The sequence below is a fragment of the Ranitomeya imitator genome, chromosome 3, assembly GCF_032444005.1.
Source record: "Ranitomeya imitator isolate aRanImi1 chromosome 3, aRanImi1.pri, whole genome shotgun sequence".
Classification (NCBI taxonomy): domain Eukaryota; kingdom Metazoa; phylum Chordata; class Amphibia; order Anura; family Dendrobatidae; genus Ranitomeya; species Ranitomeya imitator.
This window is the reverse complement of record NC_091284.1, coordinates 35,954,866-35,968,947: the sequence shown is the minus strand read 5'-3', so window position 1 is coordinate 35,968,947 and position 14,082 is coordinate 35,954,866. Positions and strand designations below refer to the sequence as shown.

Genomic DNA, 14,082 nt, shown 5'->3' with positions numbered 1-14,082 from the left:
ACCCCAAATGGGAGGACTTACGCGTTTCGACTTGCGTCTGACTCATTGCCTTGTGTCTTGAGTAGTGATGAGCGATTGTGCTCAGATAACATCTCATCAGAACAAGCTCGGGTGTTATCCGAAATTCTGGGAGGGCTCGTATATTATGTTTGAGTCCCTGCGGTTGCATAACTTGTGGCTGTTGGACAGACTAAACACGTGGGGATTACCTTTTTTGTTAGGGAATCCTCACATGTTAAGGCTGTCTTTACAGACGCAAATAATGCAGCCGCAGGGACTTGGACATAATATACGAACAGATAAGACGTTATCCGAGCACATTCGCACATCATTAGTCTTCAGTAAGACACAAGTCGGAACTCGTAGGTCCTGCCATTAGTACCTGGTGAGCAATACTGCCAATACTTTATTCAGACTATTTTTTAAATGGACTGTTTAATTCTATGTTTTATATATGAGATTGCAAGCCTCTTTCACTGGATCGCCTCCTTCACATATTGCACCTTATAATTATACACTCTATTGATTTACTTCCACCTTAATGGCTAATTTGTGAACCGGGAGCAGCGTCTTTTTCTTTAACGACTCCTGATTTTCTAATACGGATCACAAAAGTTCCTGACCTGCAAAATTGCTCAAATTGCCTAGGTTATTACCGTATTTCTTCAGTTTGAGACCATGAGCATAAATACTTAAGTTGACTTGATCAATATTAAAGAAATATGTCGGATAATGCCGTACCCCTTAATTCTTTAGGTCTTTGCAATTTGGCCAACTGCAATTTAGAACAAGAAGGACCCCATATAAAAGATATCTTCATGGAATCAAGAGTTTGAAAGAAAGATTGAGCTATCTGTATAAATATACAGTACAGACCAAAAGTTTGGACACACCTTCTCATTTAAAGATTTTTCTGTATTTTCATGACTATGAAAATTGTACATTTACCCTGAAGGCATCAAAACTATGAATGAACACATGTGGAATTATATACTTAACAAAAAAGTGTGAAATAACTGAAATTATGTCTTATATTCTAGGTTCTTCAAAGTAGCCACCTTTTGCTTTGCTGACTGCTTTGCACACTCTTGGCATTCTTTTGATGAGTTTCAAGAGTTAGTCACCGGGAATGGTTTTCCAACAATCTTGAAGGAGTTCCCAGAGATGCTTAGCACTTGTTGGCCCTTTTGCCTTCACTCTGCGGTCCAGCTCAACCCAAACATCTCGATTGAGTTCGGGTCTGGTGACTGTAGAGGTCATCTAGCGTAGCACCCCATCACTCTCCTTCTTGGTCAAATAGCCCTAACACAGCCTGGAGGTGTGTTTGGGGTCATTATCCTGTTGAAAAATAAATGATGGTCCAACTAAACGCAAACCGGATAGAATAGCATGCTGCTGCAAGATGCTGTGGTAGCCATGCTGGTTCAGTATGCCTTCAATTTTGAATAAATCCCCAACATTGTCACCAGCAAAGCACCCCCACACCATCACACCTCCTCCATGCTTCACGGTGGGAACCAGGCATGTAGAGTCCTTTCTTTCACCTTTTCTGCGTCGCACAAAGACGCGGTGGTTGGAACCAAAGATCTCAAATTTGGACTCATCAGACCAAAGCACAGATTTCCACTGGTCTAATGTCCATTCCTTGCGTTCTTTAGCCCAAACAAGTCTCTTCTGCTTGTTGCCTGTCTTAGCAGTGGTTTCCTAGCAGCTATTTTACCATGAAGGCCTGCTGCACAAAGTCTCCTCTTAACAGTTGTTGTAGAGATGTGTCTGCTGCTAGAACTCTGTGTGGCATTGACCTCGTCTCTAATCTGAGCTGCTGTTAACCTGCGATTTCTGAGGCTGGTGACTCGGAGACACTTATTCTCAGAAGCAGAGGTGACTCATGGTCTTCCTTTCCTGGGGCGGTCCTCATGTGAGCCAGTTTCTTTGTAGCGCTTGATGGTTTTTGCCACTGCACTTGGGGACACTTTCAAAGTTTGCCCAATTTTTCGGACTGACTGACCTTCATTTCTTAAAGTAATGATGGCCACTCGTTTTTCTTTTCTTAGCTGCTTTTTTCTTGCCATAATACAAATTCTAACAGTCTATTCAGTAGGAGTATCAGCTGTGTATCCACCAGACTTCTGCGCAACACAACTGATGGTCCCAAACCCATTTATAAGGCAACAAATCCCACTTAACCCCTTTCTGACCTCGGACGGGATAGTACGTCCGAGGTCAGAAGCCCCTCTTTGATGCGGGCTCCGGCGGTGAGCCCGCATCAAAGCCGGGACATGTCAGCTGTTTTGAACAGCTGACATGTGCCCGTAATAGGTGCAGGCAGAATTGCGATCTGCCCGCACCTATTAACTAGTTAAATGCCGCTGTCAAACGCAGACAGCGGAATTTAACTACCGCATCCGGCCGGGCGGCCGGAAATGACGGCATCGCCGACCCCCGTCACATGATCGGAGGTCGGCGATGCTTGTACATTGTAACCATAGAGGTCCTTGAGACCTCTATGGTTACAGATCCCCGGCAGCTGTGAGCGCCACCCTATGGTCGGCGCTCACAGCACACCTGATTTTCGGCTACATAGCAGCGAGCAGCAGATCGCTGCTATGTAGCAGAGCCGATCGTGCTGTGCCTGCTTCTAGCCTCCCATGGAGGCTATTGAAGCATGGCAAAAGTAAAAAAAAAAAAAAGTGAAAAAATATAAAAGTTTAAATCACCCCCCTTTCGCCCCAATCAAAATAAATCAATTAAAAAAAAAAATCAAATCTACACATATTTGGTATCACAGCGTTCAGAATCGCCCAATCTATCAATTAAAAAAAAGCATTAACCTGATCGCTAAACGGTGTAGCGAGAAAAAAATTCTAAACGCCAGAATTACGTTTTTTTGGTCGCCGCGACATTGCATTAAAATGCAATAACGGGCGATCAAAAGAACGTATCTGCACCAAAATGCTATCATTAAAAACGTCATCTCGGCACGCTAAAAATAAGCTCTCAACTGACCCCAGATCATGAAAAATGGAGACGCTACGAGTATCGGAAAATGGCGCAAATTTATTTATTTTAGCAAAGTTTGGAATTTTTTTTCACCACTTAGGTAAACAATAACCTAGTCATGTTAGGTGTCTATGAACTCTTACTGACCTGGAGAATCATAATGTCAGGTCAGTTCTAGCATTTAGTGAACCTAGCAAAAAAGCCAAACAAAAAACAAGTGTGGACTGCACTTTTTTTGCAATTTCACCACACCGTTTTCTAGTACACGACATGCTAAAACCAATGATGTCGTTCAAAAGTACAACTCGTCCCGCAAACAATAAGCCCTCACATGGCCAAATTGACTGAAAAATAAAAAAAGTTATGGCTCTGGGAAGGAGGGAAGTGAAAAACGAACACGGAAAAACGAAAAATCCCAAGGTCATGAAGGGGTTAATAAACCTGACAGGGCACACCTGTGAAGTGAAAACCATTCCCGGTGACTACCTCTTGAAGCCAAAAGTGTTCAAAGCAGTAATCAAAGCAGAAGGTGGCTACTTTGAAGAACCTAGAATATAAGACATATTTTCCTAAAGGAAAAACGAGGAAAAAGATTGGAGCGCACTTACCCAGGTAAAATAGTCACCACTTTATTAGGACTTTGTACAAAAAGCAGGGAAGGGAGTGGATAAAGATCGGACGACGGCCGTTTCGTGCTGAGTGGCACTTCAACGGGTCCTGAGGACCCGTTGAAGTGCCACTCTGCACGAAACGGCCGTCGTCCGATCTTTATCCACTCCCTTCCCTGCTTTTTGTACAAAGTCCTAATAAAGTGGTGACTATTTTACCTGGGTAAGTGCGCTCCAATCTTTTTCCTCGTTTTTCCTTTATGAACTCTGTATGCTTTTGTTGGATGCAGCACCCCGTTGGTAATGAAAAGGAAATTATCAGCCATATACGCCCTTTGCATGTGGTTTTTGCTGTTGTGCACATTGGGGTCAGATTATCGGGGCAGTGCGGAAGTAGAACTTTCTTTTACCCTAAGACATATTTTCAGTTGTTTCACACTTTTTTGTTAAGTATATAATTCCACATGTGTTAATTCATAGTTTTGATGCCTTCAGTGTGAATTTACAATTTTCATAGTCATGAAAATACAGAAAAATCTTTAAATGAGAAGGTGTGTCCAAACTTTTAGTCTGTACTGTATGTTTGATATAAAGGGAATTTGACTAGATAACCTTCTTAAGATTGATTCTACCTGCTGCAGACAAAAGAAGTGCGCTCCGTAATTTAATTTTTCTCTAAGTAGTGGAATTAAGGGCAATACATTGAGAGTAATCATGTCGCTGGGTGATAGTTAATGCAAATAATAAAGGCGACAAAGTGCATCCTTATCGAGTCATTTTAAAAGAATATTCGCTTTAGGGTGTTAATATAAAATTGTAATCCATTTTATAAATTTGCTGCCGAATCAAGGCATCAAAGGCCCTTGAAGTGGAATACGGCATAACTTCCCACCACATAGTCTGCCACCAATCCCAAATACAGGGCTCCGAGAAGTGGGGCAGAAGTAAAGCATGGCCACATCTGGCCCATTCATTGTCTATGGAAAATAACTGATCCCTGGAGTTTCCTTCCTCCGGTAGACTCATAGACCATGTGATTGGAGTTGGGTTATACCCGATCGTCCTCTTCTCCCTTCAGACTAGGTTCTTCATAGCTTGGTTCATGGTATTGATGAGGGACAAACCCAAGAATCCAGGGATGTTATTCCGTAACAAAACTTTGTGGAACACCCTTAATACGCCCCTTAATTGGTGACTCAAGATATCTGGGGCACATTACATTTTTACTTTATTGTGATACCCAGCAATTATGTTATCCCTGGGTGCAATGGGAGCCTTGGCATTGCTTGTACTTCTTTCCGCTATACATTGAGCGCCATGTGCATGGCAAAAGAAGACAGAAGTGGTTATTAACCGCTTCTGTCTTACCTTCCGTCATCCTGGATGACGACCTGATTTTAGCTCCTGCTAGATTGTGATCTTGCGGCAGACTCGGGACCCCCGGCAATCGCCATAAGAAAGCAGTGAGCCGTGGTGATGGTGTTCACGGCAATCTCCATCAAATGGCAGTGAGCAGTCGTGATAATGTTAATGAAACTATTCCAGAACTGCGGTCAGAAAAAAAATAAAAAATTGTGAAAAACATACGTAGTCAATTATTTATGAAGGTCTTTTTTGTTACTTTCTGCTTTTCTTCATAAAAGCAGAACGTGATACAAGTTTTTAGAATCGTTCCGAAGATGTAGGGTGGAAACTCTGAAGGCACGCAGTGTCTCCATTCACGTTATCTTTTTTTTTTTTTTTTTTTTACTTTCTACTTTCGTTTCTCAAACTGTAAGTAAAGCAGAGCGTGGATTGCAGAAGCAAAATAAGCAATGAGGAAGTTGAGGAGTGCCAGACATGTCTTCTTCTGCAGAGAGGTGCGTTACTTTCGTACACATTGCTCTTGTTGGGTTGGTGTACACATTGTGTTGTGGCACATATTGCTGGCTTTAGTTCAAGGCTGGATATTTTATATGTGGGAGAAAGGAGCTCTCGGCAGCAACCGGCCGTGTTTAGGCTACGGACGAGACGCGTCTTACGGTCGCTGATAATAGTTTTGCTTTGGAGACAGCCATGCTAAGAAATACTTGTCTGTGGCTTCTTGTCGTCCTCCTAGAACTCCTCATATTGCTTGAGAGAAGGGTGGTTACTAATATCTGCCAATGGGTATGTGTTTGCGATTTGTGTTTTGGGAAGCCCAATTTTCATTGCTTTATTCTGCCATATTTATGGTCCTCGTATTGGTATAGTATAGTATGATCTCACCTCTCCGGGTTTCTGAGCCGAGTAGTAATGTTTCAGATTCTGATGACTTAATGGACAGTATTTGTACATGCAGGAGATGTCCCCCGAGAGGACGTTTTTTCGTAAATTGTCTTTAGAATATGTCATCGTGTTAGATGTAGATCTCGTACATTGACAGATTTACGGCCTCCATTAGGGGATGTCTGCGGTGGTCACCAGGCGTATTATGGCTTCGGCCAAGCTGTGTCCTAAGTGCGTTCTTGTATCTGCGCTCATTGTAAGCCATCATGGAGAGCGAGGCATGCTAAGGAAAGCTTGTGTGTGGCTTCTTGTCCTGCTGCTCAAACACCTCATGTTGCTGGAGGGAAGATTGGCTGTCGTTATCTTCCGATGGGTATGTCTTTTTTTACTTATTTGGTTGTGTATTTTGAAATTGGTTAAGTACTTCTCTCATGATAGGTGAAGTTTCCACCTTCAGGATCCTCTCCTCAACTTCTGTAAATATCTATCGTGGCAAGCCTTATCTTATATCACAATGGAGCTGCTGGGTGATACTTTCCTTTGTCATTACACTGTATATTACGGCCTTATTATTTTATATATATTTTTTTTAAATTATCCAAATTCTTAAAGGGAACATTTTACTACTAAAACGAACGTTATGGCTTTATAGGTCCTAGTACAACTTTAAGATTGATACCTACCTTGAAATAATCTGTTGTGGGAAATTGAGCTTTGGAGCTGCTTGCAATTTAGCTTGGATGAGCACGCGTCGGGGCGTGTTGATACACATAAAGTACAACACGCCCCCAATGCACTTCCAGGGTAATTTGCATGGAACTTCAAATCTCTCTAAAAAAAAAAAAAAAAAAAAAACAGATTTCAAATGTCATGAAACGTGACTGAAGTGTGAATGAGCTCTAAGTAGCTTTCTGTATGCAAGGGGATTACTGATGTATTAATTAGGTGTTAAAGGGGTTGTCTATGCACCAAAATTGTAAAAACTAGTAACATTGCAATTTTTCTGCCATAAAAATCCTCTCCATTATCAAGAACACCGTGATTTTGAGTTGTTGATTTGCCTATTGCCTGGGTTACTGGCCACCTCTGCTGTGTTGGTGATGGCAGACATGGAGTGCGTGTTTACAAGCTCTTTTCTATAGAGCTTGTAAGTAGGGATGAAGTTGGAAGTTTGGGTTCCAGAACTGTAACTAAATTTGAACCACAACCTGAACCCTATTGAAAAGAATGGGGACCCGAACTTTGGACGTGGAAAATTCTCTCTCCCCTCCTGGACTTCCACCGAAACTCCCAACTTTGCAGTGGACTTAGTGTTTGGTGTTTTGGACGCTTAACTGTCCGCTATGAACTTTTAAGTCCGAGTTGGACATCTCTACTTCTAGAAGATCCAATGTTACTGCTTTTTTCCAGTGCTGCAGAGACGACGCGGCCTCAACTAGCATCATAGGAGGCCACACCGCTCCGGCTTGTGGAGCAGCCATGCTTCTGGTCTGAACTGTGACTCAATCAGGAGCGCATAGCAACCTCTCCTTTTTCAGCAGGCAAGATAGTAGTGCACTCATGCAGAAAAAAACATGAGAACCTTTTTCAAAAGGGGTTGTTTGATAATGGTTTCTGGAATAGCATAGAGACCCCCTGTATTAACCAGAATGGTGAACCTGGGCTGTCGATAGATTACATGGACTGCATAAAGTGGCTGCTGTGTGTCGAGAAGTGGTTACCACACTAATAACATGAGAAAATAGATACCGTAACCAGACTACTCTCAAGCGATAGCCATGTTTATTTCTCCGCCCCTATAGAAATTTTTTTTTTCTTTTTTTCTGGTTTATGGTAGATCAGGAGACAGGTTTAACCTCTATCTGCCTACATCCCCTTTTAAGTTTTGCTTTGTGCTGCTTACTAATGACGTATCTGGGATGACAGACAAGGGTAATGTTCACCTAGGTTTGGGTCATCTTGAAACTTAGCAAAAAGGCGGCAAAGTGAGATTCTAGTGCTCGCTATACTCGGGGGTAAAAGGCGTTGTTTCTGGGTTGGGCATTGTGTTGAGAGTTGATCTCGTGTTACATTCTCCTGGTGGTGAACAGAGTTTCTCTCCGGTCTCTGAAATTTGTATCAACGAAGAACGTCAGCTCCACCGCCCAAAAACAAGCCCTCACGCAGCTCGGTCGATGGGAAAAGTAGAAATGTTATAGACGGGTCTCAACAACGCAAACGAAATTTTTCCATTGATAATTGTTGAATTTTTGTTTATCACCATTTCAATAAAAGAAATATGCAAGTGTACTGACCTGTAGCATCAGGATTCCAGGTTAATTTTTACCAGATAATGAACACCGTAAAAAAAAACCAATGGTGGCATGAGATGTTTTTCAACATTTTTGCTCCCCTTGAAATTTTATATGATAAAGTAAAAGAAACTACAATTCGTGCTGCAAAAATAAAAAAAAGACCCTGATATTACTGTCGACGGAGAAAAAAAGTTATGGCTTTTGAAAGAAGAGGAAGAAAAACAAAACAAAATTAAAGTAAAAAAAATAGCCTCGGAGTGAGGGTTTTATTTCAAGGAGCTCTATTTTTGTCAAGATAAAAATAATCGGCTCCCGGTTCGGCATAATGTCGCACAATTTCTTGCACACCCGGCACCGACATCTTTGGAACGTAGAGGAAGGTATTTGTTACTTTTAGTTTACCAAAGGGGACTACTTCATTCCCCGATAGTGGACAGTCCCTTTAAAGGATGAATCCCACTCAGGCTACTGTTACCGCTTCTCGGTTTCTGTTCACTCATGTTAGAAATGGAAGCAATAGAAGTCACGGCGGTAACGGGTCTGTCATATGATGGAGATCAGCTGTGCCCGTCTGACCATTAGCTCAGCATTAGGTGCTGTTTCTTCTGCTGGGAATTGTGCAACCAGCCTAACGGAGGAGGCTCCGACACAAGTGATTCCAGGACACGTAGGACCCAGCAACAATTACCAGGCAGAGAAACCACAGAGCTCGGTTATATAATGCCCCTCCTGCATTTGTTGGCACTGGCAGCTGGTTTTTGTGTGTGACCTCCTGTGGTTACAAATGAAAGAGGGAAATGCTGGGTGAGCCAAGTGCTGTCGAAAATCAGAAGGACTCAGCCCCGCATCAACTTCGTCTTCTCGGCACCAGTCCCGTCCTCTCCGCATCAGCCCTGTCCCAGAGGTCTGACCCCCACAGCCTTCGTTATTTCTGTTGTCTTATCTGAAGAACGTCGTATCTGTTTCACCATCACGTGAAAATAACCGTTATCATCTCTGACTTCTTCCTCCAGGAATCTAACGCCGAGTGTAACCTTCACATAGAAAATAAAGGCTGTTCAGAGAACATGACCGGTGAGAAGAATCCCGCCATTGTCTTCCAAGTGACGGCAATCTGTCTGAGTCGCCCGCTAATGGATTGTTTGTGTTGATTTTTCGTAGGTCAGCAGCCCAAAAAGGGAAAAGCGAAGGGAAAGGGCAGCGATTCTGAAAAGACAAGGTGACTTTTTTTATTTTTATTATTCAATCTTCTCGATTATAACAAAGAATACAAATAGGAAAAAATTAGATTTAATACGCGTCCTCAAAAAAGACAAAAAAAAAAAGTTGTTCAGCATGTAGCTGTATTATTTATTTTATTTGTAAAATGTCAGTCATCATTAAGGAGACTCCACAGACCCCATAGGTGCTTGTAATGTAATGGAAATCTTTAAATACTGGTGCAGATAGCCCACTTCCCATCTGAAGGAATTTGTGTCCCGATCTCAGATAATTACTTACACAACTCCAGAACTTATTTTTCTCCCTCCTCTATGGTCAGATCACCTGCAAGGAGGAGCACTACAAAAATATTTCCTTATACCTAATGCTTTCCTTGCTGTTTCCCATTGTAATATATACATATTTCTATTTTTTTCCCGTTATTCAGGTTTTCTAATCTGAACACTGAAAAGCAAAAGACCCCATCTCCAGGTCCTCCCCAGGTAGGAAGAAAAGGCCTTAGAAAACAGTGATTCTGTCAAGAGCAGGGATTTTTGTGTACTCACCGTAAAAATCCGTTTCTCCGATCCACTCATTGGGGGACACAGGACCTTGGGTGTTATGCATAGCATCCATGGTCCTGTGTGTTCCCCCAATGAAGCGAAGGAGAAAGATATATAGTCCGTGGGTGTAATATATATATATATAATATATATATATAAAAAAATTTTTTCCCTTTCTCCTGTTGGATTCTACATAATGGAAAAGTATAGTGTATTGCTATTACATACCTACCCCATACGGACACAATTAGCCTAGTATTTTGAAAGCTCTCCTGGTGTGCATGCTACACTTAAGAAAATCCTAATTTAAGGCTGCCGTCACACTAGCAGTATTTGGTCAGTATTTTACATCAGTATTTGTAAGCCAAAACCAGGAGTGGGTGATAAATACAGAAGTGGTGCATATGTTTCTATTAGACTTTTCCTCTATTTGTTCCACTCGTGGTTTTGGCTTACAAATACTGATGTAAAATACTGACCAAATACTGCTAGTGTGACGGCAGCCTAAAAAGGAACATATTCCCCAACAATAATGTTGCATGACCATAGCTCTAAGTGCCAGTGTGCGGACCTGAAGACGTGAGAATCTTGTCTCTCTGAACCTATAGAACCAGGTCATATCCTGGACTGCAGTGACCACATTGAGCAAGACAAGTACGAACGTGTGAAAGGGGCATATACGATAATCTTCTAATTGTCAGGATCTGTTTTGGCAGCCAAGGTTTTTAGGGAACCCTTTTCGGTTTGTGCATGATTACTGTTATTTTTTTATTTTTTTTTTTAAACCCATTCTCGACATGCATGTAATCGTGCGGGCTCACGCGGAGCGCCATCTCGATCGAGTGCAGGTGTCCGCTCTATGTGAGAGCGGTCACTATTGTAATAGATTTTATTTACTGGTATAGTAAGGTTACATTTGATATAATTATTCGGATGTTTTACAATCCAGCATATTTTTTTTATCATGTAATAAAGCCTCCTCAGTATATGGAATAATCCCAAATCGTAGAGATGCTTTTGTGTCAGCCATGTGTTCTCTTCCGGGAAGACCTATGTAATGGTCGGGCTTCGTACGGGGTCGCTGTGGCTCCCATCTGTGTTTACAATTGTGTCTTGTAGGTTGATTTGGCCACAATACAGGATACGGTCAAGTCCCTAATACGTGAAGCCTATGAAGCCCTGAACGACAAGCGCTGTCGCAATGCAGAGGGGATATTTTCTAAACTTCTGGACATCCTGAAACAGAGTGACCTCCAGGTAAGTCCAGAACTGTCGGTCGGCTGCACTCTTCTTCTGGTCCGGTAGCTGCTACCATGGCCAGAAGTTGTAAATTCTGGGGAAGTTACTGGTGTGTGCGCCCATCTCCTGCAGTGTTATATGCAGTCATTTATGTCACTGTAATACTTGGGCTTTATAATTTGTATAGAGCAGGAGCGAGCTCTAGTGAGTACTTGGATGCTGCCGCGTTCTGCCTCTTTTGGACATCGCCGCTCTCTGCCTTTTTTTTGGGGGGGGGGAGGGGGCCTGCCGCCGCTCTATGCCTCTTTCTCTATCGCCTTTCATTGGGGGACACAGGAACCATGGGTGTATGCTGCTGCCACTAGGAGGCTGACACTATGCAAATAAAAAGTTAGCTCCTCCTCTGCAGTGTACACCCTACCGACAGGAAGTAGGATCTTCAGTTTAGCTTAGTGTCAGTAGGAGGTGGACACGGGTCTTTCATTAGACCCTTATCTACCTCAATGTGCGTCGTTTCCTTTCAGGTTTTTCCGGAGGGATACAGGGTGAACAGTCACACCTGTAGTCCCACTATGCGGACTATGAGTACGGCGTGTACTGCCACCCCGTATCCTCATAGATTCCTCTCCAGGACCAAGATCCTAGCACACAAGCGTGCTCAGAAGTCCGGTCCTGGCTCCGTCCCCCACCCACTCGCCCACCAGAGCCTGTCGGTCGGAGGAGACGAGGACGTCCATCAGCTCCGTGGACGTCTCATTCCTTCCAGGTTAGTACCGGCGGGGGATCTTTAGGTGAGTATTTTCCCGCCCCACCCTGTGGCTTCCCTGGATCCCAGAAATAAAAAAAAAAAAATCCTATTTAGGGGGGTTTTCTGATGCGAATCGCATCTCTTTTCAGCCGCGCCACTTCCGTGGATGCGGCCTCCCTGTTCCGGCGCGGCTGCCTTTACGGACCACCGCGCCGCTTATTGTCCAGGCACGCTATCTGCGTGGCCTTGCTCAGGGGGGGGACATTTCCGCCTCGGGTCCTGCAGGCTTCCTAGCCCCAGCTTCAGCGCGGTGGCTTCGGCCCTCAGTGGCTCCCCTGCTCCGGCCGCTGTTTGCGGCCGTTCTTTTCTTTTCTGCGTGGTGGCTTTGCGTCGCATCGCTCTGGCCGCTATATGCGGCCGTTCTTTTCAGCGCGGCGGCTTCCCAGCCGCCACATCGCTTCGGCCCTCTCTGGCTTCCCTGCTCCGGCCGCTGTATGCGGCCGTTCATTTCTATTCAGCGCGGCGGCTTTGCCGGCCGCCGCATCGCTTCGGGCCCACTGCAGCTGCGTCCCTCTGGCCGCTTACAGTGCTGCTCATCCTCCCTCAGTGCGGCGGCTTGCCAGACCGCCACACCGCTTGGGACCTGCGGCTGCGCTACTCCCGCCGCTGTAGGCGGCCGCTCACCATCGCCTTCTGCGGCGCACGGTTCTCCGCTGCGGCCCTTCCATGCCGGTCACCGATCGCTAATTTAGGCCCCGGCTTCTGCCTGGGCCTACTTCCGGTGCCGGACTCCGCCCCCCTTCCTTGTTCGTCGGGCGGGCTTTTCTCCCGCCCGACAATTTCACTGAGAACCGCCTTTTCTCCTCCCACCGGCGCCATCTTGGGACTCCTGAACCACGAGTCCCCTCCTCCGGAACAAGAGAGTGAGATAGTACAGTGGTAAGGTGTGCAGGCTTGCAAACAGAGAGCTGTGAGTTCGAACCCCAGCAATGAAAGTTAATTTTAAGAAACGCAGATCGATCAAGATTACGGCAGCAGGCCTTACCACCCTCCTGCCTAAGGGTCTATTTCTCGCCGGAGGTCCATACCATCTAGCCGGACAGCTTCCTCCGGATTTCGTCTGCCGTAAGTAGCTCTGCACCGCAGACTGACACTCCGCTATGTCTGTCCTGCAGCAACCCGATTGTTCCCACCGCCCAGGATCCCCCAGCCGATCCGCCCCAGAGTGATACCTATCCCAGGCTGGGCCTCCTCTCTGTCTCAATTGGTGGCCAATTTAACATGGGTGTCTCAAACCCTGGTTTCCGTGCTGGATCGGTTACCCCTGCAGACCCCCGCAGTAGCCACCGGGTCGCAGGAAGCTCCGTCCAAGCCTTCCAAGGCTAGCTGCAAAAGGTCCAGACAGGAACGCCGGTCTGAGTCCTCTTCTCGCTCCATCTCGCCACTCGGTCCTCCTCTGCGGTCGGCGTCCTCCCGATCCTCATCCGCTGAGTCAGGCGAGGCTTCTCTGATGCGCCTTCGGAGGATAATTTGTGGCTGGATTCGAACCAAATCGCTAACATGAGGGATATGGTTCAAAGCCTCATTGGAGCGACCAATCAGACCTGTGGCATCGAAGTTTCCTCTACGAAACCCGCAGATCAGGCGGTTTCGTTTAGACGGTCTAAACTACCTCCCAAGGTATTTGCTCCTCATCCTGAATTCGAGGAGCTTCTGGCCAGAGAGAGCGAATTCGACCAGACGTTCTCAAAGAGACAAGCGTCTTGGAGTCTCATATCTCTTTCCTCCGGATCTCATTGCCAACCGGAATGAGAGGCGTTAGAGAACGACCTCTCCCCCTGTGGATCCGTCGACCGCTAGACTTGCCGCCAACACAGTCCTTACGCTGTCCGGTGGGCGGCTCTGAAAGATTCCATCGATAGGATCATGGAATCCTTCGTGAAGTCGGCCTTCGAAACTGCCGCATCATCCCAATGCCCGGCTTTGGCTTCCTCATGGGTTTCGAAGTCTGTATCTGAGGGGCTAAACAACTCCGTTGGGGCATTCAAGCTGGAGCTACGTCAGGCCGGCTGGCGGAACTTGCCACCCAGATTACTCATGCCGGGGAATAATTTGTTCCCGGGACGTCGCGTCTTCTGCCGCACGGGCGCCCAGTAATGTCGTTGCCAGCTGTCGCACTGTTT

The 14,082-nt window shown here is 45.2% G+C and overlaps 1 protein-coding gene across 2 annotated transcripts in view; it reads left to right on the top strand.

Moving 5' to 3' along the window:
* Positions 1–14,082, top strand: part of TTC3 (tetratricopeptide repeat domain 3) — a 200,066-nt gene that overhangs the window by 85,254 nt on the left and 100,730 nt on the right. Inside the window, exons 1-5 of one of the 2 annotated variants that reach the window (XM_069760757.1) lie at positions 5,405–5,467; positions 9,163–9,223; positions 9,311–9,368; positions 9,798–9,852; positions 11,032–11,169. In XM_069760757.1, the coding sequence (XP_069616858.1) occupies positions 5,423–5,467; positions 9,163–9,223; positions 9,311–9,368; positions 9,798–9,852; positions 11,032–11,169 (357 nt within the window). In that variant the 5' untranslated portion in view covers positions 5,405–5,422. Of the gene's footprint in view, positions 1–5,404; positions 5,468–9,162; positions 9,224–9,310; positions 9,369–9,797; positions 9,853–11,031; positions 11,170–14,082 lie in introns of those variants that run through there. The other variant, XM_069760756.1, reaches the window with a different exon arrangement.